We start from the raw sequence: 25,250 nt of genomic DNA, 5'->3' as shown, positions 1-25,250 counted from the left end.
TAATTTGTAAATGGTGTGATGTTGGAGATACCTCCCTGGAAGGATTAAAGGAGTTAAAAATGTGTGAAGCCCTTAGCTCAACGTCTGATCCATAAGCAACAGTATTGGCTCTGATTGTCATCAGACGGATAATGCATAGGAAAGGCTTTGCCTGCCAACGCATACAAAATGCATGCCGTCCTGCAGGCTGGAAGGAGCAGCCCTGATTCTTTGATTAATGAATGTTCTGGTGTGGAAGCTCTTCTATAATGAAGTCAGCCATATGCGGCTGGTGTTGAGGAAGAAACTCATAAATCACACAAAGCAAGGTTGGCATGTGGCATCTGGCTCAGCGGCCCAGCCCGACCCAACCTTGCACCCACCTACCCTCCACCCATCGTAGCTCCCAGCTCTGTGGGCAGCAGTCTGCTCAGCAAGGCAAGGTCCAAAGTACATGGCCTCAGCTCTCTGAGCCTTCTATGTCAGGGGGTGATCCCTGATCCCCAGTCAGGGGACCAGAACCGACCGGTTCTCCTCCCTGCCTCCTCCTAGTGCATCAGAGCAGAAACAGTTCTCTCGGTCACCAGACCAGTGCTGCACACACATGAGCAAGCCTGAGTCCCCTGAGGACTTGTTATACCCACAGTTCTGATTTAGTAGTCTGGGGGCAAGGCTGGGAACTTGCATTTCTTACAATTTCCCAGGTGGAGCCGAAGCTGCTGTTCTATGCTGTTCACGCCTAGAGAACCTCTGCCCTGCACTCCTGAGGGCCTGAAAGTAAACCCAGCTGTTTGTCCTTGGGCAAGTTTCCTGCCCTAGCTGGTCATCCACTCCCACATGCAGAGACTGTGTATTCCAGTATCTGCCTCATCAGGTGGTGGGCAGGTGTCGAAGAGAAGAGTGTACACACCAGCCTTTTCAAGATTCTGGGTACCCAGGAAATGCTCAACCTTTGTCAGCCCTCAGCATCACCAACACACTGAATTTACTGAGGGCTTAGAGACAACTAATAAGTAGAAAGCTGGATTTGTGGAGATACCAATTTTTAAGGAGAAATTATAGGAAAAATGAACAAATTCAACAAATGTATATTGAATGCTTTCTGTTTGCAATGTACTAATTCCTAAATGCAAGAATGCTTTATTATTAAAAACAAAAAGCAAGAATGCTTTATGTTTTCATTCAGTCACTCATTCATTCAGGAAGCGAACATTTACTGTGTGTCTAAATACTAATCTCTATGCTGTGGCTGTGCAAAGTCAAAAGCTGTAGCCAACAATTTCTCTTATCAGGCTGCTTACCACGCAACAGGAAAGAAAGACAAACACTAGAGAAGACCCGTGTGCAGCATAGCACAAGGAGGAAGATGTTCATCGTGGCTGAAGAGGAATATTTAAAATGCTGAAGAAACAGGCCAGAGAGATGCTTCTAAGACAGAGGGGAAATCAGGGAGGGTTTCCTGGGGAAGGCAGCATTTATCTGGAAAGATGGGTACCATTTGGACCCATGGAGATAACAAAGGCAGGGGACAGAGGGGACAACAAAAGCACAAATGAGAAAATAGAAAGCGCAGGCCAGTTGGCTGGATCATTGGGAGAGGAAGGGAAGCGTGGGAGCGTGGCTGGCCTGGCCTTCTGATGTCACCAGTGTTTACGGGGCTCCTCTGAGAGCCGCTTCCACACCTGTTGGGAGAGAGGTGCTCACACCCTCATTGGCTTGATAATGTACACGATGCTGCTGCTGAGGTGTGAGGTGCACCCCAGTAGCTCAGACTGCAGCCCTGGACCTCCTCACCTTCCCAGCACCCTTCCTGCCGTCCACCTGATGGAGGCAGCACAGGCACACAGAGTGGTCACGAGGCTGGGCCACGCTTACACCGTACACTCAGGTCCCCCATGCCGCTCCGCCGCTCCACCCGCTGCCTGGGACCTGTCCTCTGTGGACACTGGGGTTCTGGAAAGCAAGGTCATTCTGGCGTGAGGCACTGTCGTGAGCAGAGGAACTCGGTGCTCTGCAGCTGCCTGAGACAATTGTGGGCCCCATGGCCCACCCACCCTCTTTGGATAACAGTGATCTGCCTGCCAGGCTGGGAGCCGCCCTCTGACTCAGATACGTGGGGAGGCCCAAGCAACCCCGACTGGGGTGGCCTTTTAGCAACCACTTCCGGAGACTCTTGCCTCCTTGTTCTGGACCCAGAACCCCAGACTGTCTTCTCCTGCCAGGCCTGCTTTCCACCCACCTGAGGGTCTCCTAGCTGGGAGCATTTCACCATCTTGGCCCTCCTTGGGCGCTGCTTCTGGCTTGGACCTCAGGCTCCTAGATCTGGTCCCCCATCCATCTGGTTTCCGGTGGACGTGCAGTAAAGAGCGCTGGGGTAGCCTTCTTTCCCCTTGGCATCTCCTTGTGGTGGGGTGGGCTGGGCTGGGGGTGCACTCAATCAGAGCCTCGTCTCATTCCGACTCTCCCCTGCATGGATTTACCTGCCTGGGCCTCAGTTTTCTCTCCTGGTTTGGAAGGTTGCAGACATAAGTGCATCCGTATCATCCAAGGGAGTCCTCTCATATACAGAAATCCTGAGTTGGCTGGTCTGGGGTGGAGCATAGGAGCACAATACATGCGCACCAGCCTCTCACGTGATTCTAAGATTTCTGACCACACCTTGTGAGATACTTATTTGAAAGACAAATTATTGATAAGGCAGGCTTGGTGAACACTGAGGGGGAAAGAGAACTAGAGAGCAAGGAGGGAGGAGGAAAAGGTCTAGTCATTGCGTCCTCTAGAGTCCTTCCCAGAACTCCTAATGGGCATTTTTATTCATTCTCTCCAGGCAAGAATTTCCCGGGCCATCTAGTTCTACCTTTTCTTTTGCCCTCCCCAGATGAGGAAAACTCAGCCCTGGAGAAATGGTCTCTTGCTTAAAAAGCAGAAAGCATTTCTGTTTGGGTTTAAATGGTCCCCATAACCTCCTGGAATTCTTTTGAGGTTACCGACTAATCTATATTACCAGGGTGCTGTGTGTACTGGGATAAAAGGCCATCCAGGTGAGCTGCCAGCCAACTGACTTCCCCGAACCTCACCCACCCACCTGTTATCCAGCCCGAGGCAGGCAGTGCCCACATGTCGTTTCAACTTGTCCTGGTGGCAGCATCTTCTGATCCCCAGGTCACAGAAGGACAGGTCCTTCATGTCTCTTCCATCGCCAGCCCTCCCCCTGCAGCTTTATCATGCAGCATTGTAGTTGCCTGCTGTGCTGGTTTGAAAGGATGTACATCCCCTAGAAAACCCACGTTTTAATCTAAATCCCATTTCATAAAGACAGAATAATCCTTACTCAATACTGTATGTTCGAAACTGTAATCAGATCATCCCCCTGGAGATATGCTTTAATCAAGAGTGGGTGTTAAGCTGGATTAGGTGACGACATGTCTCCACCCATTTGGGTGGGTCTTGATAAGTTTCTGGAGTCCTATAAAAGCGGAAACATTTTGGAGAATAAAAAGAGATTCAGAGAGAGCAGAGAATGCTGCAGCACCACGAAGCAGAGAGTCCATGAGCCAGCGACCTTTGGAGATGAAGAAGGAAAATGGCTCCCAGGGAGCTTCATGAAACCAAAAGCCAGGAGAGAAAGCTGGCAGATGACTGTTCGCCATGTGCCCTTCCAGATGAGAAAGGAACCCTGACTGTATTCACCACATGCCTTTCCACTTGAGAGAGAAACCCTGAACTTCATTGGCCTTTTTGAACCAAGGTATCTTTCCCTGGATGGATGCCTTTTATTGGACATTTCTATAGACTTGTTTTAATTGGGACATTTTCTCGGCCTTAGAACTGTTAACTAGCAACTGATTAAATTCCCCTTTTTAAAAGCCATTCTGTTTCTGGTATATTGCATTCCGGCAGCTAGCAAACTAGAACACCTGTTTATCCGTCTTTCTCCCCTGCTACTGTGTAGGTCCCTTGAGGGTAGGGGCCCGTTCCTGTCTTATTTACATTTGTGTCATCGTCCTTAGCAAAGTGCCTGGCACGCAGCAGACACTTAGAAAATGTTATTAATAATAGTACTAATACACACTTACTAAGCATTTAGAAAGGGCTTTGTAATTATTATCAAATCAGTCCTCATAAAACCCTTTAGGGCTATGAGTACCCTCCTTTCCCAGATGAGGAAACCAGGGCTGTGAGATGAAATAACTTATTCAAGGTCACATGACAAGCAGGTGGCAAAGCAGGGATGGCCCAACTAGCAGGTCTCCAGGGTACCCACTCCTAGAGCACTCTTCCCTGCACTCCAAGGGGTGGAGATCAACAGGAGGGGATTGTCCTCAGATGGTTCAGAGCCTCCATCCAGCTTGGCTGCTCAGACAGCCCGGCTGCCAGGCCAGTGACTGTCCTGAGTTTGCTGTGTCCCTGGCAGTAGGCACTTTTTGAGATGTGAGCAACTAACTTGTGCCCCTTCCTCCTCCCGGATGACCCATCACAAGGGACACACAGAAATACCAAACACACATTGAGAACACCATCAGGCACTAAACACTGGACGTGAGGGACTTGGCCACAGCTCTCCTCCCCTGTTTTCCTGGAGGAGAAAGCTACATCCCTCTTCCCACGCTGGAAAGCGTTCCTCGTTGCATTTTGGGGTGCCAGACCCCAGAGAGGACCATGATGTTGTCTGGGTCATTTTCTCTAGCAGCAAATGGGGAGACCCCTGCCGAAAGGGCGGGGGAGAAAGTCTTTGGGAAAACTGAAGCCAAGACACAGAGGTCCAGTGTCCAAGGGCCCCTCCCTGCTGGGTAAGCAGAAGGCTGTCCTGGCGCTGTCATCCCAGCTTTGGGCTGAGTTATGCGAGGTTGGTGGTTAATGGCCAGCCCGAGGGCTTCTGCTGATTCCTCCAGGAGCTGGCTAAAGGCCAAAAGCCTTAGACCCAGAAGGAAGCGGGGCAGGAGAAAATGAACCTCTGGAGGAGGTTTGGAGGTGAGCAAGAATGAGAAAATGACCCAGGAGAAGCCAGTACCAGCCTTCCTTCAAGGCTGGGAGAGAAAACGGACTGAGAGTGGAAGCTGGCCCAGCCTGATCAGGAGGAAGGCTCAAGAAGGCAGCGGGTAGAGGGCTGCGTTCCCAGAGGGCCGACGGACAGCAGGCGGACTCCAGCCAGGGCCTTCTGCAATAACCTGCCTCCGCAGCCCAAACCACGCAGGGCTCCATAGCCAAGCTGTGTGCTCAGAACTGCCACCAGGCAGGGCTTTGCTCAAGGTGCCTCCAGCTTGGGGGGTCAGAATTTCTGGGGAATCAGGGATGGGCGGCTCTGAGTGAAGGTGGTGGCGGGGGTGGGACTGGCTAGGTTCGGGAGAGGCTTAGTCATCCCTGGCCTGCAGGATGTAGTTTGTATGTGTACAGAAACAGTATTTATTTTTACTTGCGTAGGTTCGGCTTCCGATCACAGAAATGGTGAGGGTTTTCCACTGGTTTCCATAGAAACATTAGGCAGAGCATCTGCTACCAGATACAGTAAGGCTGGGTTGGTAGGACTCTTCCTGGAATTCTTTTGCTGTTTATCCCCCCAAGATTGGCTGGCCCACCTGAATTCCACCACCGCCTTCTTGTGTGATAGGGGAATCTGAATAGAGATGCGTGACACAGAGTGGTGGGGGCATCCGGAGGAAGAGTTAGCAGAAACGCAGAGGGGCCAGGGCTGGTTCCCAGGGAAGGAGAGAGGGACGGAAGAGGCAAGGGTGGTGGTAGAGCAATGGAGATGCCCCTTTGTTTCCCATTCCTAAGCCCCAAGTAGGGTCCTGTGATGAAGCAACAGGAGCCTTGGCTCAGCTGGACAGGAGCTGGTGCCAGCCTGCCCCGGTCTGGTGGCAGGGCCACTTGCTGGCTTCCCCCAGAACACCCAGCCCATTGCCCAGAAGTCCCCGGGGACCCACAGAGCATGTGGGCTGAGGAGGAAGAAGACAAGAGAGACAGGAGCAGGTCAGACTTGGGAATGTTCAGTTTCACTTTTACAGAATGGAGGCCCTGTTGTCCCCTCCCAGGCAGAGAAGGGTGGTTCTGAAGGGCTTGGTTCTGGAGTCCGAAAGGAAGGCACCGGTGCACAGAGAGTGTGAGAAGTGGTTTTATTCCAGGGGTGTGTTCCATAAAGACAAAGTCCTTGAGGACCGCTAGTGGCACATGCTTTTGTCAAGAAGAGGAAAAGCAGAACACAATAGGGCCAAGTCCCTGCAAAGGACAGCTGGTAAGGGCAGAGGCTGCCTGACCACAGGACACGAGGCAGGGACTCTCCAAAGGCTCCCCGAGCAGCAGTCCTCTTCCATGGAACAAGAGGAGCCTGCATCCCCCAGGCCCAGGCCTTTCACTTCACCTTCTAGGTAGAGGCCGTCACCCTTGTCCAGTTCCATCCTAAGCTGTGGCAGGAAGTTTCCTAAGCAGACAGGGGCATCTGAGGTCCAGGAGGCTGCCCGCCGAGGTAGACACACAACAACAGAGATGGAGGTGGAGAAAACCTCACAAGGCAGGACAGGAGAAGTAGGAATGAGGGCAGAGGACCACACATCGGTGAGCTTGGGTGGGGAGGGTGCAGGGGCACCAATGCTGGTGAGAGTCGGGAGGTGAGGAGAGTGGTGGAGCACCCTCCAGGGTGGGTCCTGCCAACCAAGGAAACTTCGCTCTGGCTCCAAGGACCATGTGGAGAGAGCAGGAGGAAGGTGGTTTGGGCTCACAAAGGAAGGAGATGGAAGCATAGGTGGGTGGTGGGTGGCTCCAATCCAGAGCAGAGGTTCAGAACCCTTTGGGGATCGGGAAACTCTTTTTAAGAAGCACAGACACAGACCCTCTCCCCAGGAAAATGCACACATGCACACACAGGCAATATTTGGAGGGACAATTTCAGGAGAGTTCTAGATCGTCTGGAATCTATGAACTTCCTTGGGGTCTGCGGATCACCAGTCAGTGAAAGACTGGAGGCTCCTGGGACTAGGTCTGTCAGGCCAGGCTGGTTTGCTTTTGAGGGGGGACCCCAGAGGCCTTGGTACCAACAGTCTTTCACCCGAGATCACACAGCCTGGGTCAGTGAGCAGTGGGAGGGCAAAGGGGAATGGGGAGCAGCAGAAGCAGTTCTAAGACAAGGTCATAGGATAGGGGGAAAAGAGTCCCAGTGGATGTGAGAAGGTCCTGGGAGTCCTCTATACAAGCAGGAGCCACTAGCCAGCCTCTCAGCCCACGGCCATAGCTGACCCTTCAAGGGATTCACTCCTGCGGTGTGTGTGTGTGTGTGTGTGTATGTCTGTGTGTGCGTGTTTGTGTGTTGGGAGTGGGGGGGGGGTGGTGAGAAACAGGTTTAGCCGAGACCCCTCTAATGACTTTGGTGATGTTCCTCCTCCAGAAAGGAGACCCCATTTTCACTGGCCGCCCCAACACTGCGATGCTATATATACAGAGGCAATGACCTTTGAGCAGGCAGGGGTTGAAACATAAGAATGCGGAGGGGGCTGGTCTGTGGTGCGAGGAGGCTGCCCATCCTTAAGGGAGCCTCACGGGGGCCCAGGCAGGTGGGACAGGCTCCGGCTGGTCTTTAAGGCCCAGGGCAGAGGTCTCAGCCTAACACATGGCCAAACAGACGCGGGGTCTGTTTAACAAACGGTGTCTCCTGAAAGCCCTCTGCTGCCTTCTTGCAAAGAATCTGGGGACTCACAGCAGCAGAACTGGAGGTAGAGCACTGGGCTCAGACCCTCAGGCTGGCAAAATACGGGAAACTACCTCAAAGGGAAGAGACGTGCTCCTTAGTGCTTTGCTGCTCATCCACAGATTACCCATCCTTTGGCCCCAGGATCCCGCCCCTCCCCCAGCCAACCTGGGCTTGGCGTCTGTCCAATGGGTCACTGAGTCTCCCCTCCTTTCTGTTCTTTCCCTGCCTCTGCAGGCTGCCCCTCTCCTCCCTTCTTCCCAGCTTTCAATTGCCCACTTTCTCCTCCCGTGCCCATTCCACAGGCAGGCCCCATGGCTCAACTGGGCCCTGGGTGGGCCTCTGTCCTCGGTCTCCCCAGCCAACAAGGGGAGGGGCCCCCAAACCATGGTCTGGGCCCCAAGGAGGGCAAGGGAGAGGACAAAGGGCCAGGGGACACCTGCCCAGTCTCCACCCCGGCATACAAACAGCCCAGCAACCCGACCATCTCCTCTCCCAGGCCAAGGCCGGGATGGCAGAGCAGGCATGAGGGTGTGTCCCCCACCCCACGCCCTCCCCAGTACAAGCTTTGGAGAAACGGGTGTTGTGGCAGGGGTGTTTGCTGATGATTCTGGCAGAAATGTGAGGAGATGGAAACAGCCCGCTTTACACTCCCCCACCCTAACCCCCTTCCAGTCCCAAAGTCTCATGCAAAAGGTCCGGGAGGCCCTGAGCTACCATCATGTGTGTGGCAGCAACTGCCACTGCTGGGCCGGGGTGTCAGCCTGGCACTTGTTGGTCACCAGCTGGGTGGGCTGCATCTCCAGGCAGAGGCCGCTGAATGCATGCTGGATGAAAGAGCCTTTCCGCTTCCATTTCTGGGGGCAGAGGGGAGGGATGGGTGAGGGGGAAAACAAGGATTAAAAATAATCACAGTGCTTACACCTCCATTTCATGGGTGTGTCAATGGTCTTGTGGTACATCTAGGACACAATGCCCTCATTTAAACGGACGGTGTGTCCTTTATAGAAGAAGCTCTGAAATCTCCAGTACCACTGGCTCAGAACAGTGAGAGCTGCCCCCAGACACACACACACACACAAACACACACACACATGCACGCACACACACATGCACGCACACACATGTGCTCACCCCTCCCAATGGTGCTCTTCCGTACCATTTGCTTTTGTAGTTTGCATGAAGTTGCTGTCTAACTAGAGGAGACGAAGCAGAGGCCCAGGAGCTAAGTCCAATTCGGAGATAAATTTCGTTTGGCCTTGCACATTTCTTATTTAAAAATGAACTTTGTGGCCATGTAAAACTCTGTATTTCTAGTTTTCATTAAACAGTGGGCCTGTTTCCCACGTGACGTTGGCTTGGTGGGCCGGGCAGATGCCCCGGACTTAGGTGAGGCTCATGTTCCACAATTTCCCTAGTTCCTCCTGGTCCCACCTGCACGTCCGCAGGGGGTTCACTCACCAGCGCCCTGTAGGCATTTGAGTCTGTGAGTCCTGGCCTAAATGAATCTCTTACTTCTTCAAACAAGACTCCTCTCTGCAGCTTCTGATCTGGCCTTAATCCTGAGGCCACTGACTGACACCCTTAAGCGGGATTTGGCTTTGCAGAGATGAAGAGTGAGGCCAGGGGATGGTGGGGAACCTGAGGCGCCCTATTACAGAGACATGCAGGGGCTCCTGGATCAGCCCCTTCACCTCCTGGGGCCTCCCCTACCCCACCCCAGGTTTGACAAGAGGGAGAAGAATTGCTTCTGTAGAACATTTTGGAAATGCCTGGAAGGAGGATGAAATGTTGTCGAACACTTAGGGGACGATTCCAAGGCTCAGGGAAGAATAAAAAGTGAGATGGGTCTATTTCTGGTTTCTCTCCTATTTCCCTCTAATGCCACCATCTTCCCTCTTCCTACATCCACCTATCCTCTCTTCTCCAAAAGGTGGGAGGTACTTGAAACCACAAGGACTGAGCCTAGAGGGCTCTGGGTGCAGGAGGGATCCGTGCTCTTATAGGAGCAACTAAGGGAAGAGAGATGAGTTGAACCAGCCTCAGGGTCAAGGTGAGGGCTGCCAGGCCATGGGGTGAGCTGGAGAAGGGAACCAACTTGGAAGGTGCACACAGCCATTGACGGGTGTGTGTGTGGGGATGAGGGTGGAAGAGAGCCAGCTTCTCTGGGCCCATGGGGCCCCTTGCAGAGAGGAGTCCATGGCATAAAGGGCAGGGGGAAGGGGTGGGAAAGAGCCTTGGCAGCTAGAGACTCTTCTTGCTCTTGACTCTTCTAGTCCCTGATGTTGACCTGCAAGCACTGCCACCTGGGATGAGTGCAGCCATCCCCTTCATCTCCTGCCTGGGAGGTCTTGTTGACCACAAGGGCTGTGTGGTGCAGGACCCTTCTCGGGGCTCCATAACACCATGCTTAGTGCTGCTTCAGTAAGTAAAATGGCTGGCTTATACCTCTTCCTCCCTAACTCGACTGTTACGTTCCTTGGGGTCTAGAACCACGTCCTTCTATCATCCTTGTTGCCAACATGAGCCACCCACTGTCTGGCACAAGGCAGGCCCCCACTACATGTTAGTTTTAGGGTGAATGAATGAATAAATAAGTCACCCCAGTTGTCAGGAGGTATTCCCCAAATTGAAGGATGCCCCACCAGTGTCAGCAGGTACAACCTTGGAGCCACTCAATTCTGGGCCTGGCCAGAGTAACGTTATCACTTCCCATCTTCACAAATTCTTTCAGTTCCTGCATATTCCTTGCAAGGTAGGCAGGGGAGGGAGCCCTTATTTTATAAGTGAGGAGGTTCAGAGAGGTGGGGAAAGGAGCAAACTGGGACCTGCTGGTTCCAGCACACCTGCTCTAGTTCACAAGAGCTTCTTGGACACGTGAAACCCAACTGGCCACGGAAATGGGCCAAAGAGGCACCAAGAAGGGAGGCCCAGATTCTAGAAGGCCTCAGGCGGTTGGAGATCTACTCATCCTGTCCTCCTGGGAGGAGAAGGGGCAAAGCTGCCCTAGAGGGTTGTGGGGGTCTGGCAGGACTTGTAGGAACAGAAAGAATAGGGCCTAGGAAAATCCCTGCAAGCCCCGCAGGCTGGGTCAGGGCAAAGTGGAAAATGGATGCTTCAGCCCCAATATATTCGAGTTGAGGCTGCCCTGGGAGCTACTCCCCAGCTCTGGCCTCTATAAGAAGGGGTGAGGCTGAGCTTGAGGCTTTACTCTCAGAGAGGTCAGTTCTCTAGGTGAAGGGGAGACTGTGATCACTGGTCCCATTGCAGGGGATGGACAGCCCAGGGGATGGAGGACCAGCACCAGGCTCCCAATCAGACAATATTTCAGAAGTGGTCCAGAGGGTCCAGCAGGCTGGGCATGGCCATCATCTCTCTCTTACACACACATGCATACACACACAGAGGGGGAGAATCTGGCTGCTTTTCCAAAATGGAATAGCAAACTGCCAGTCACCTCTGAAGAAAGCGCTGACCCAGGCAAACCAGGGTGGGAGGAAATCCCTGCAGGCTTAATCAGAGAGCTAGACATCCCCTCACTCCACGCACCGACCACAGGCTGGCCAGGATCAGGCATAGGGGGGGCTACGAAGAAGGCACAGACAGAGGAAAGCCTGGTTCAGCCCCTGCCTTCACGTCCCATTCCTGTGGGGGCAGGGTGGTGTGTAGCCCTCCCAGCCAGGAAGGGAGCAGCACAGAAGGCAGCTGGGCTGACTCTGGAGCCTGGGCTCCCCGTTGCTGCACTGGCTTGCTCTGAGCCCTGAATAAGTGCCTTCAACTCTTAGAAACCGTCAGTCTCATCCTCACCAGGTAGGCTTGACCCATCTCCCAGGACCAAAGGAGACAGTATGGGTGAGTGTTTGACAAATGGAAAAGGCAGTGTTCAGGTGAGGTGGGCCATGAGAGTGTAGAAATCACCATCTCTGTATCTCAGTTTCCCTGGTCAGTCAGACAGTCATGAAATACTTATTAAGCATCTACTATGTGCTAGGTGCAGATCATGGGCTCAGGAGCCACACATACTGACCTGGGTCTGAATTCTAACTCCTCCACTTACCAGGTACGTAATCAGACATGTATTTCTTAAATTCAGTGAGCCCAGGGGATTCACTTATCAAATGGGGATAGTAACAGGACCACGCCACTGGGTTGCTGGGAGGGTCAGATGAGACAATCTAAGAAAACTCCCAGCACAGCTCCTGGTAAAAGCTAACACTTTTGTTGTAGTAGTTGTCAGGAGCTAGGGATTCAGCCATTACGACAAATCCTCCCTGACCACATGGCGCACATGGAGACAAACACTGAACAAATACGCACCTGAAGAAGTATTTCCTCATCAGTAAAATAATAGTCTCGACTTGGGGGTTGGCTTAGGGAGCCAGATCCTCTCCCTGGAGGACTTCTCTGGGCCTATATGTCTCAACCTGGGGCTCCCCTTCAGGGGCTGCCGTGCTCACTGCCTAGCCCTCTGGAACTGCGGCGGTCCTGTCCCCAGAGGCTGGGGCTGCAGCCTCCCAGAGCTGGAAGTCTTACCTGCCTGCCTTCCCTCGGGTTGCACACCTGCAGCATGACCCGGGCCCCGGGGGTGGTGGAGGTGGAGGTGGAAAACAGGCACTTCCCCTGCTGCTGGATGAGGTGGTCACTGAACAGCCACTCCTGCAAGACGGGGACCAGAAAGGCCAGGATAAACAGTAGGATCGGCCACAGATGGTTAAACGGGCAGACATGTGATAAAGCAAATGTCCCTGCTAACGATGATAGAAGCTAGGGGTGGGTACATGGGTAATTGCCATGCAATTCTTTCACCTTTTTCCTATGTTTGAAATTTTTCATAATAAAATATTGTGGGTATGTGTGGGAGGGGGAGTTGAGCTGGAGCTGGCCAGAGGGCAATCAAGGAAGCAGAAAGGGATGGGGGGGAATGGGGGAGAAAGGCAGGATGCAGGACCAGGCAGCCAGGGAACTGGACCAGGCTGGGGGCTCCATGATCTGCTCTAGTTTAGATCTGGGTGCACGGACACACATATGCTGCACACGTATGTGTACATGCCTGCACACGAGTGCACACACACAGCAGTACAAGCTGATCACCCGTATCCCAGGAGAGAACGCATGGGCACCATTTCTTCCTCTGCATGGAGAAAGCGTGTGGTGCACAGAAGGCGACTGTGTGACAGGTTGGAAAGGGGATGGGAGTGTGGCAGGAGCCAACTCGAGGAGCAGAGTGTGAGGGTCCAGTTTGCAGGACCCTGGGAAGTGGGTTTGTGGAGGAAATACACAGAGAGAGGATGAGAATGAGCAGAGGGAAACCATCACCCCCTCCTGGTCAATGGATCTGCTCTTCTCCCAGCCCCGGTCTGGACCTAGAGATCTTGGGCAACTTACCTGGGGTGCGGGCGGGTTCTTGGCTGACCCTCTGCAGATCCCCATTCCAAGTAGGAAGTCCCTGGCCGTGTCCTGGCCCTGGGATTCTAAGCAGTTAACGCCCTGCTTAATGATGCCAGGGAGCACTTCCTTCTCCGGGACACTGAGAGAAAAGGCAGGTGTCAGGCTTGGGTTCTGCCTACCCGGGGGCTGACCCACACTCTGGGCACCAAGGTCCCTATGGGCAGAGGCGCTCCGGAGCAGGCCTGGCCAGCAGGGGGAGGTGAGCAGGGGAGGGTGACGGAGCAGAAGCAGATGTTTCAGGAAAAGTCTGAATTTCCATCTTCTGGGAAGACTGGGCCTACAGGAGCCCCAGGGACTGCTCTGGAGGCCAAGGCCAGAGAAGCAGAGGGTCCTAGCGGGAGAGAGTTCAGGCCAGAAGTACAGGGCTCCTCAGTGCAGAAAGAGGAAAGAAAGCCTGGGGGGTGGGGGGGGGTGGGTCGAGGCCTAAACATGGGCTCCATAACCAATCTCAAAATGACAAGAAAAGACTCACTTTGTAGAGGCAAATTTAAAATGCATTAATATGAAAATGGATTCATCTCACTAATGATCAAGGAAAAACAAATTAAGTGAGAGTTACCGTTGTTTGCGATATGCATTTATATATCTATTTGCCATGTAATGTGTATGTGCGTGTTTAAAGATTTTTAAAAAGTGATAATCCCTGTGTTGGCAATAGTTGTGGAATTCATCTTCTCACTGTTCTCATATCCTGCCAGCGAAACCATAAATTGGCCCAACTTTTGTGGAGGGTAATGCGGTACTATGTACCAAAGGCCTTAAAAATGTGCACACCTTGATCAAACCATCCCACATCTCAGTGTTTATTATCCTAGGGCAATAATTATAGATTTGTGCAGAGATTTAGCTTAAAAGATGCTTACCTCAATGTGGTTTTTTATTGAAAACATTGGAAATTCCTTGCTATCCAACAATAGGACATGGGCTAAGTAAATAGGATGGAAAACCCTGCAGCCATTAAAAACGACCCCGTGAAAGGATAGCTAACAATGTGGAAAAGTGTTCACACCATACTATTAGGTAAAACAGGCATGTTTCAAAATATGCCACATGATTTTATTAAAGTATTTTATATGCACAGGAAAATAAGCTTAAACACACACAATGACATAAACGCCATCTTACCACGTGGGTGATAAATCTAAGGATATGGTTAACTCCAGCAGACACAAGTTTAGGTCCTTGGGTTTAGAAGGTTATATGTATGTTTGGACTGCAGCTCCACCATGGGGTAATGGGAAGCCAGGAGGGGTTAGCGTTTGACCACGTGCCTCATCTCACCTGCCTCCTGCTAACTGCTGGGGGTAGTGTCTGGGGCTGGTGGGCCCTCAGACAGTTTCTGGTGTTCTTTCTTAGATGTGAACATCCTGCAGGATTTCACACCAGGGCTCCTCCCGCAGGGCTGGCTAGAAGTTCATGGAGCCCCAGAACCAATCTGCTCCCCTGCGGCCTCGGGGAGACACCTTCCTTCTCTCCCGCACTCCTGGCAGCAACGCGTGCCTCCTCCAGACCCTGCACGTGGTCACGCAGCCCTACAGCTGAGGTTCCAACCATTGGCCCCCAAGCTGGATCTACTCCCTGATACATTTTGGTCTGATCTACACTGTGCGGTGGATGTTGCTTTCAATTAGTTGACAATACAAAACAAAATCGGAAATTTCACAGAAACATCTGAATTTCCAGCTTCTTTTTGGAAAACTAGGAAGAAGAGGTGCCATTGAGTCTGCATACCAGCCCATCATTGATCTATTGTAGTCAGGAGCCGCTGCTCCCTCTGGGTGGGGCTTTGGCATCCCAGTTTGCCACAGTCCCCACAACTCCCTATTGTCTCATACTTGACTACTTTTAAATTTATATCACCTGTCTGATCATGGTAAGCATTTGAGTTTGCAGCTCCTACTAGTTGCAAGGGTATTGGGGAGCGATGGCTCCACCCTCTCTGCTTCATCCAGGGGCTATTTGTTATACCTCTCCTCCCTATTGAGACAAGTTCCTTGCCTGCTGCGGCCTCTTTGAGAACTGTGCTCTGGGAGAATATGGCAAGGGGTCTAGGGTTGTTCCAGGCCCCTCCCCTCTTATTTCTCTCCCTACCCCTGAATACCTATGAGCAGACCAGCTGGTCAGCTTCCAGAGGAGAGATGGGTGCTGTCCAAGTGTGGCAATGGTTAGTAGCCCCAACACTGACCACTGTTGCTTACAGAGCAAACTTGAGCTCGGGCAGCAACTCAAGACCAGATGCAGCTCTGTGACTGTGCAGTCACAGCGCAGGAGCAGCTGGGAACCCTCCCCCAGAAGCCCTGCTGGACTGGGCTTAGCTGTCCTGTTTGTAAGTAGCCCTCCTGGGTCTGCACCCACTTCCCACTCAACAGATCTCCTCCAGGTACATCGGCCATTAGCCCTGACAATACCTTTGTAGAAATATGATTGGTGCCTCTTCCTTGAGACACCTTACTTCCACCTGTTAGAAAATGGTCATAATATACTGGTTTTCTTAGAAGTTTATCGCCATCTACCAGGAAATGCTGTAATTAAGAGTGTCTGCTGTGTGACTATTATCCTCCCAGATGTGCTGTGGTTGTGCGATGCACCACCAGTAATATGTCCCTGGCAGTCCCGTGGAAAGCAATAACTTAGCAGTTGCTGAAGCCAGCTGCACAGCTCCAACCCGGAGGGGGGTTAGGGCCGTGGCGAGATCGCAGCCAAGGCCTCTTCCTTCAGCCCCCCAAATAGTCTTCTCCCTGTTCACTTATAAGTGTGGGCAGCTATTAGATCTCGGTTTGGAGGAAAGCTGATATCATCTGCACCCACAGACATCCTTTCCAACCAAAACCCTGATCTACTCCTGGTCCTTCGCCCTGAGAACAGAGGCAGAACGTGACTGAGTTGGCTGGGGTTGAGAATCTTGATAAGACTGAAGCATGGGTTTTCCATCTTGCCAAAAAAAAAAAAAAAACCAACGTGGCACAGTGACACCACAAACAGAAGGTGACTTACGCGCCTCATTTAACATAGCTGTTTTCATCCACTCTCCTGCGACTGGTCCGTGTTTCTGAGAGTTATAAAATACTTCTTCCTATGGGCCCTCAGGCATTGCTCAGCCCGGTGGGTAGGAGGGAGGTACGGGTGGGTGGGGGGTACCTTCCTAGGCCTCCCCAGCACCTCCCACGCGCTCCCCACCCCTTCCCAGCTCCAGCCCCTAAGCAGTCTACATTCCAAACGTTGTACGAATGGGAGGAAATGATTCTTTTTTCCCTCAGTGTCTCAGACAATGACACATCTGAATGAGCACTGTCGCCTTAAAAGTAGTGGCTTCGGGAAGTTGTCTATTTATTACATTGTTAAAAATTTAACGTTCCTGCCTTCACAGCTACAGCTGGAGGAGCTGGGGCTATTCAGGCTGCCAACTTTCTCCTAAGGATGCTGCCGCTGCTCACACCAGCAGAGGGAATTCCTTGGAAACTGCTACCAGGGTCAGTTTAGTCTTGTCGCTTTAGAGCCACGCTGTATTCAGGACCCAGGGTTTATTCCCCGGCCTTGGCTGCAACATACCTATGGCTGTTCTCCAAAAATCATCTCTGCCCTCCAAGGACAGAGGTTTGCTCCCTCCAAGGATACGCGGGCTCTGAGGGTAACTCTGAAAGAGGAGTGTCCCGGAAAGCCCTAGCAGCATCCTCGGGAGAAAGCTGGCCATGGTGGCACAACCTCAGTGCCTCAAGGTAACCGTGGCGGCAGCAGGATGCTGATGTCAGAGAGGCCATTTGAGCGCCTGCCTGTCTTGTGACAGGCACCGTTTCAGAGGCTGGGGCTGCAGCAGGGAAGAAAGCAGGTGAAAGCCTCTCCCCTCACGGAGCTGCCAGTCAAGTGGGGGAGACGGGCAACAAAATCAATTGGCCAAATACGTAGTATGCTATTATGGTAAGGGCTATAGAGAAAAATAAAGTGGAGAAGATGGGGAGGGGCACAGGGCTGCCGATTTAAGGTGTTCAGGGAAGGTGACCCTGAGAAGGGGACATTCGAGTCATGACCTGAAGGATGTGAGGAAATGAGGTGTACAGATCACTCAAGACCTTGGAAAGGATTTTGACCTAAGGAAAAAGAATCCTCTCTGCCCCGCTGCTAGCCACTATTGCTTTTCACCCACAGTTCTCTTTAGTGCACACATATATTTATATGTAGCTGCAGCCCTACTGTACGCACCGCTTGTATTTTGCTTCCTTATTTGTCGGAGCAAACGCTTCCCTGTGTTTTTTCACGGTCTCTAAGATCATGATATTAATGGACGCATGAAATTTGTTTAAATCCATGTTTGTGGCTCCCTAAACCCAGCCCCTATACTTAGTTGCTTCTCGTTGGCTTGTTTGTTTCTCACAAACAATAAGTATCTACTCACCGACTGCTTTTTGCTTTGGTTGCTTTATTTCCTAAGGATGCATTCCCAGGAGGGAGAGAACAGGGTGAAAAGCGATAAATAATTCAGTGACCTTTGCTACCTATGGCGGGCCTGCTTTCCTCAAGGAGCAATGTCCGCTTCTAGCTCTAAGGCCTAGTCTGTTCAAACACCACGTGCCTACCCCTCCTTATCTAGGCTCCTCCTGGGGCGAGGAGATGGAGGGTGGGGGCCCCCCCAGGCCCAGCCCCCACCCGCGACCGCGGCTGCACTCACGTGAGCTCAGGGTACACGTTCTCCAGGTACCAGCGGAAAGACTTGCAGTTCATCTTCTTCCTCTGCTCGATGCGCGTGGCCACGCTGAAAGAGGGCCCGGCTCAGCGGGGAGCAGCCCCGGGCGCACCCCGGCAGGTGGCTGGGCGGCCAAGGACCAGGAGCTCTGCCCTGTCCGGCCTCTGAGCCGCGAACTCAGCCCCGCTCTCCCCGCCCCGCCCACCCCGCTCCTCGAGCTCCTGCTCAGAGCTCACTTTTCAGAATAAACCCAGCCCACGGGACTGACTCTTGATACACTCTCGGCTTCCCGCTCCCTGAGACCTCACTTAGCATTCCATCACCCGTCTGGTCTTTCTTTTCATACAGAGCAGAGCCGTAATAAACGGGACGTTTTCTTCCCTACGTTCCACTCTAGCAGAAAGAGCGCAGGTCGGACAGCAAACGTTAGCGTCTTTCGGGAATTCCCGCAAGGAGGAACAATCTGATGTGTCCCCGGGACCCACCCAGATGCGTCCGGCCTCCTTGCCTTCCTCTTCCACGCTGACGGTAATGGCCACTGACCTGCATCACCGTTCTCTGGGCCTTGGTTTCTGCTCCAGCCAACTGGGAACCACAGACTTCCTGAGTTTTTGTGAGAACCCCATGAATGAAGGGGTACAAAGTGCCTAGCCCTGGGCTTGGCACAGGGTAGGTCATCAGTACATGTTAGTTCCCCATTGTAAGAAACATTCGGTGACCTAACTTTTTTATACTTTAAGAGATGCAAATAGATATCTCTATTTAACACCAATGATGTTTTCCACTTTTTTTTTACCACAGTCTCAAGTGAGAAATGAATGTGTCTGATGTGTGATCTAGTACACACCACACACATACAGAGACCCGCGCTCGCATGTACAACGCGAGGGTCTCACACCACAATACTTACCTGAATTGCAATAACTCTGTCTTTTCTATTCTGTTCTTTACTAATCTAATCTCTTTCTCTCTCTCTCTTTTAAAATTCCGTTCACAACCCACTAAATTGACTTTGCAACCCATGTGCATTTTGAAAATGCTTAACCAGACTGTAGGCACAGCACGACAGGAAAACAGGCAGTCAGATTTTTGAACAACAGAGAGTGCTGGCAAGCCCCAAGTGTCTTCTGTGACAGCCCCTCCCTAAGCACTTCCACAGATGCCCCCTTCCCTGCAGGCAGCTTGTGGAGGGGCAAGTGTTTTCCTAAGGGAGCTTTCTCTAGTTCTTTCTCGCCACGAGGCTACATGCTCCCAGAGGACCAGGGCCTCGTCTTGGCATTGCATACTCTACTGGGTCCAAGAAGAGCCATCACAGCGGGAGCACAGTTCCCAAGGAGACTGGGAGTGCTTCCCTGGCCTACGCACCATTTTTTGTTTTGCTAAGCTGGTGCTAACATGGGTGGAAGGAGGTGAACAGAGGAGCTGGAGGGGCCCACCTGCCAAATGCCTTCCCGATGGCCGAGGGCCGGGCCTCATAGTAGTATTGCTTGTATTCGTCCATCCATACCTCTGCAGTGCGCTTGGTGTTCCTAAAAGGAGAGGAGAGGACAGAAAAGGTCACCAGGGAGGTGACAGGGTTAGGATCAAGACGAGCTCTGTGAAGTATAAGGCAGCAAGGGTCTCTGGAGTGCATACGAAGTGGCAGTGATTGGGGTGGGATGAGCTGGTGCAATCTTTTTGGAGGACAATCGGTCAATATCTGTCAACGTTGTATGTATGTACATTCCTTGACACTTCTCTTCTAGGGATCTATTCTACCAAAATACCTGCACGTGGGCAAAAAAGATATTTGTTTAATAAAACATTGGCAGCAATCTAAGTGCCTGTCAGTGGGAGACACCCCCCTCACGATGCAGCTCTAGGCAGCCTGGAAAAAGCATGCCATGGTTAGCATGTGCCGACAGGGAAGGGTGCCGCTAATTTTGTATTGAGTGGAGGAAAAGCACACTGCAGAAAATACATCCAGCATGACCCCATTTATATAAAAAACAAAGCATAAACCTATGGTGTCTCTGTCTGTCTCTTTCTCTACATGTGTAAAAAATATATATTAAAATGTATTAGAACACCTGAAATAATAGACAGAAGTCTATTAACAGTAGTTACTTCTAGGGAGACGAGCGGGATTCAGAGGAGTAAAATTGGGTAAAAAGGGACTTCTACTTTTTTCTCCCTATATAACATGAAGAGTAAAATAATATAACATATATATATATATATACACACACACACACAGAATGCACATATATATAACATATATATATATGTAACATATGTCTGTACTGTTTGAATGTTTACAGTGGCAATGTATTACTTTTATAATTATAAAAACAGTAAAACTGGGCATGGCAAGCGAAACAAAACAGTAAGTCATTCAATTAGCTGGACTTGGGAAAGTGCTGCTCCAAACTCCGCATAAATGAGCATGGGCCTGACAAGGTTAAGAGTCATCTTTATGAGGAGGGGATGATGACAGCTCCCTACTTGCCATTCCCATCAAGAAGCAAGTCTTGGGGTGGTCTGCCAGGGCCCTTGCCCACTCCCCCTTGAGACCAAGTGCACCCACCCTGTAGCTGGGGGCGCAGGTCGGCAGATGCTTGACCAAGTCAGGGTTGGGACAACTAGTGTTCAGGACCAGTACATGGGGCTCAGTAAGGGGAGGACAGCACACAGTCAGTCGTGAGGTCGATTTCCCAAAGGCCAGAGAGACCTGGAGACAATACTCCAAACTTCATGATCCTTGAGTATCTGAAGTTTCAGAATGTAAGCCCTGGGAGGGGGCAGATGGGGAAACTGAGGCCCAGAGAGGCGAGCGGCCGTCCAAATCACAAGGTGAGGGGTTGACAGAGCAGGGGTCTAGAACCAAAGTGCCTTGGCTCTTAGTTCAGTGCCCTTTCTACTAGGTCCTACCTGATGTAGGTGAGGGCATTGCCCTCAGGGAAGTTGTAGGGGTGCCGTTTCCTGAAGACGTGGCCCACGCGGCTGCAGGGGACAATCTCCAAGCTTCCACCGCACATCCACACCCTGAAGGAGAGCTCTGCAGGAGATGGCAGCCGTCAGTAGTGGGAAGAGGTGCCTCAGCAAGTCCCCACGAGTGACGTGGGAAGGGGCTGGCTTCCCTTCTCTTTGACATTTCATTGGAGGTGTATGTTGAGGTCAGAGAACCTGGGTCTGTTTAAATGGTGTACGCCCATTCCTTACACACGTCCCTGACTACGCATCCCATCACATGCACACACACACACACACACACACACACACACACACACACGTTCCCTGCACCTGAGCCCTAGGAGAGCAGGGAGAAAAGCTCTGAAGGAACACCAGGACTGTGAGTAGATGGAGAACTGAACCAAATCGCTGCATCACTCATAGCCTGCAGCCAGGAGGCCCCATCCAGGTTCGAGCTAAGGAAGAACACATCTGCTTGTCAGCCAGCCCAGACCTTCTTTCTTGGCCCAGGTAGCCTCCATTTCCAGGCCACCTGCTGGCCTTCTTGACACAAGCAACTGTTGATGGTGATGGGAGAGCTAACAGAGCTTTTCAGATCCCTGTGGCCCCCAGAGATATCAGAGGGTCCAAGAAGTGGCTATTCTGCTTCCCAGGTGGGGACACCATAAGTTCCCCTGTTCCCTACACACTGATGGCACCTTGGCAGCTGGCTGAACCTCACATAATCTCTTTTGATTTCCTATTTTCTTTCATATTAACCTATAGTTGGGCACTGAAAATCCATAACCCTTGTTTTTTTTTTTTTATAAGACCACTTCAGTCATGTGTTCTAGCCTAGCCCTTTCTGCTAGCCCCAAGGACACTCATGGTTCCTTGCCAGATCTGGGGGCCCTCCCCTGGCAAGACTTGTCAGGGTCCTCCAGTGACTAGCAACAGGGGGAGAAAAAGAGGCAGGACTAATGTCCCCCTTTGGCCAGTGTGGGTGCATCACAGGTGTCCAGAGGTGGTTTGGGAGCCAGGACTGGATATTCAACATAGAGCAGAACCCACACACAGGGCTGGGTCTACAAATGGGCTTCCCCAGATCTGCCCACGACCTGCCAAGGCTCTGTCCCTCTTCTAGTTCTGAGCTCTGCAGGTGGTCTCAGCAGCTAACTGCAGGTTAGAACTGGGACAGACCCGGGGGACAGAAGAAGTGCATTCTGGTTCCATCTCTATCAGACTAACACCGTAATTTTGGTTAAGTGACTTCATCACGCTTGGCCCATATTTTCCACACTATTATTAACTATTATTATTATTATCAAAAACAGCAACAGCAGTAGCAGTCACTATTACCATCATCCATTTACTGAGCACTTAACTGTATGCCAGGGTGATTACATACCAGGTCGAGCTGAATTCTCACATCACCCATAAGTCGGTATTATTATCCTCATGTGTTTTGATGAGACCCACGAAGCTCAAAGATGTTAAATAACCTCTCCAAGTTCACCCAAATACTCAGTTGCAGAATTACAACGTAAAGTTCAACTTTGTCCAGCAAGTTGCACTGTTTGAAAAAGATTCTTTAGTATATCCAGCGAATTTTTACTGGACACCTATTCTATGTCGCACACTGTTCTAGAAACCCTTACACTCTAGTGAGAGGAGACAGGAATCACTAAAATAAGGAACAAGAAATATAAGTACCTAAGAAAATGAGAATATGTAGTAAATCAGATAGGGCTAATCGCAATGGAAAACAATTAAGCGTGGTAGAGAGCTGACGACAGGCAGTGGAGTAGTAGGGTTGTGTGGGGGGGGGGGGACTTTGATTTTAAATAGGTTCATTAGGGCAGTTTTCACTGAAAAGGCACTTTTGAGCTAAGACCTGAAGGAGGTGGGGAGGGAGACATGTGCCCTCAGAGGGAGCACGTTCCAGAGACCTGCAACAGCAGAGACACAGTGGTAAGAGAGCATGGCTGGCAGCAGGGAGGCCAGGGTGGCCAGAGTACCTGAGGGAAGTGAGAGAAATAGGGGACAAGGGCAGATATAATGGCATGTGCTGGGACCTGGTCGCCTGCAGTAGGACTTTGGCTTTTGCTCTGGGTGACATGGGAGCCCTTGAAGGGTACCCACCCCCCACCTCCACATTTTTATTTTTATTAGAGAACTTGTAGTTTTACAGAAAAATCATGCAGAAAGTACAGAGTTCCCACAAACCTCTTCCCTCCTAACTAACCCCTCCACTAGCTTTTTTTTTTATTATTATTATTAACAGTTCCTTGAAGGATTTTAAGTAGAGGAGTGATGTGACCTGACAATGTTTTTGTTTGTTTGTTTTTTCATGGGCAGGCACCCGGAATCGAACCTGGGTCTCCGGCACGGCAGGCGAGAATTCTGCCACTGAGCCCCCGTCGCACTGCCCTTGACAATGTGTTTAGAGTACCTTGAACGTGAATCTCAGGGTGTTCACATTAGTCACCCCTGCTCAAGGCGGCCTCTGGGCCCCCGGGTTTAGATCTCTCCAGGGACATAGGAACGAGTCTCGGTTTAGGCATCTCCCTTCCTTCAACAAAGGAATGAAATGAAAGGCTCAAACCCACCAGCGGCAGGAGTCTCTCGGCTGAAAACTGGTCTCAGCAGCTGAACATCTGAGCACCAAGGCGAGCCTAGAAGTGTCTTTGAATTTCTCCTAAGAAACAAAACCCTCACCAGAACCACTCCACAGTTCACCTTTCAAGTTCCCCATCCGCTGAGCCTTTGCCTCAGGCAGGGTTTGAAGCGAGCTGTTTGATCTTTCACTTGTTTCTCAGTCAGTCTCAGCCTAAAAGAAAAAGGCCTCCGGATCCAGTGAGGGAGTTATGGCTAGTTTCCCAAGCCTGAAAGTCTTCATGGGAAACCAGCGTTGCCAAAGCTCCCTCCAAGCCGAGACCCAGGACACAAAGGAGGTCACGTAGGCCCCAAACACACGAGAGGGTCATTGCACCTCAGTCCCCAGGGCGGCTCCTCCAAACGCCTGCCTGGAAACCGTTTCCAGGGTGAGTCACAAAGAAGAGAAAATCCAATGCCTGTTTCCACCATGGTTGGCAGTGAGCTGGGATAGTGCCTGTTTTAAGTCCCACTGCTTGCGTGTTTCCCGATCAGAGAGAGAGAAGATAAAGAGGCCCACACTCCAACATCTCCTCAGAAACACAGAATTTGACTTTGCTAACATCCCGCAACACTTAAGTGGTTCTGGTGATGGAGCTACATACGCCTGTAAGACAGGGAATCACCTAACTGAAATGTGGGCTCCACCCTCGGTTTTCCCACCTGTCAAATGGGATGAGGCATCACCAGGCTCATAGGAACCTGGCCAGGATCGAAAACGGAAACAGTGGGAAAGGGTTCCGAGAAGGAATGTGTCCATTGCAAGAGCAAAAACAAGCCTTGGTATTTAAACTGCCCGGAGGGTACTTGGCCAGGCCAAGTGACCTCCTGGGGTCACTCCCCATCCTTCTCCAGCCTGCTCTGTCTGGCTGCCAGTATGGGCTCCACCACCACCTTCCTTCCAGGGGGCTTGATAAACTCAGCAGCAGGAGGCACCAGCAAAAGAGCAAAGAGGATAGGGAATAAGGGCTGCACACGCCAAAGGGCCACAGTCCCTTTTTGGGGTCCTCTCCACGCAGCTCACTGACCCAGGGTGTTACCCACCCCATCTGGCACTATACCGTCCCCTGTGGTTCCCTATACTCTGTCCTCACTGGGTGAATAGTCCAGAGTTAATGAACTCTTCTCACATTCCCCACCTTGTGTGCACCATCCATATCCTGCAAGACCCTGACTGATAAGCCCACTCTATCTAAACTGAACCTCTCAACAGCCCCTGGAGACTGGTGCTTTTCACTTCCCATTTTACAAATGGAAACTGAGGTTCAAAAAGGTGACCTTCCCACTCAGCCCATACATACTGGAGTCTGGAATCTGGCTCCAACCCTATCCCATGGGGTTGCAGGTGTGCAGAGAAGTAGGATGGGGGTGGAGGCAGTGGCCTTCTCCAGGTCCCTTACTGAGACATTTTGCCCAGCTTCTGTCTCCTTCACTGCTGCTTCAGGGAGGGGAGGGCCAGCCTCCCTTTCCTTCTGGGTCTAGAGACTTCCATGCGGCCTCATGATAACAGCAGCACTGTGCTATGTATTTTAGCTCATTGTCTCAGCTAGTACTCATCACAACCTCCTGAGGAAACTGAGGCTTTCAGAGGCTACAACCTGTCCAGGGCCAAAGAGCTGTAGAGCCAGGATCCACATCTAAACCATCCGCCTGCATCACTTACACTAACCTCACCCTCTATTGCACACCTGCAGCCTTTCTGATTGTGAGCAGATGTGGGCAGAGAACCTGCTGTATGTTTATGCTGTAGTCCACGTTATAGTCTGGGTGTTCTCCCTTTGCTTACTAGCTGCTGTGTGGCTCTGGACAAATTACTCAATCTCTCTGTGCCTGTTTCTTTATCTATAAAATGGAACTATTAAAGGTACCCACCTCATAGGG

At 51.5% G+C, this 25,250-nt stretch overlaps 1 protein-coding gene across 1 annotated transcript in view; it reads right to left on the bottom strand.

Moving 5' to 3' along the window:
* Positions 1–5,918: 5,918 nt before the first annotated feature.
* The window catches only part of GALNT16 (polypeptide N-acetylgalactosaminyltransferase 16), a 112,397-nt gene continuing 93,065 nt past the window's right edge, over positions 5,919–25,250 (bottom strand). Inside the window, exons 10-15 of the mRNA XM_077122834.1 lie at positions 20,694–20,820; positions 19,220–19,312; positions 17,769–17,852; positions 13,043–13,184; positions 12,191–12,313; positions 5,919–8,514 (exon numbers count right to left, since the gene is read on the bottom strand). Of these exons, the coding sequence (XP_076978949.1) occupies positions 8,377–8,514; positions 12,191–12,313; positions 13,043–13,184; positions 17,769–17,852; positions 19,220–19,312; positions 20,694–20,820 (707 nt within the window). The 3' untranslated portion in view covers positions 5,919–8,376. The remainder of the gene's footprint in view (positions 8,515–12,190; positions 12,314–13,042; positions 13,185–17,768; positions 17,853–19,219; positions 19,313–20,693; positions 20,821–25,250) is intronic.

The sequence above is a fragment of the Tamandua tetradactyla genome, chromosome 12, assembly GCF_023851605.1.
Source record: "Tamandua tetradactyla isolate mTamTet1 chromosome 12, mTamTet1.pri, whole genome shotgun sequence".
Classification (NCBI taxonomy): domain Eukaryota; kingdom Metazoa; phylum Chordata; class Mammalia; order Pilosa; family Myrmecophagidae; genus Tamandua; species Tamandua tetradactyla.
This window is presented reverse-complemented; position numbering and strand designations above follow the sequence as displayed.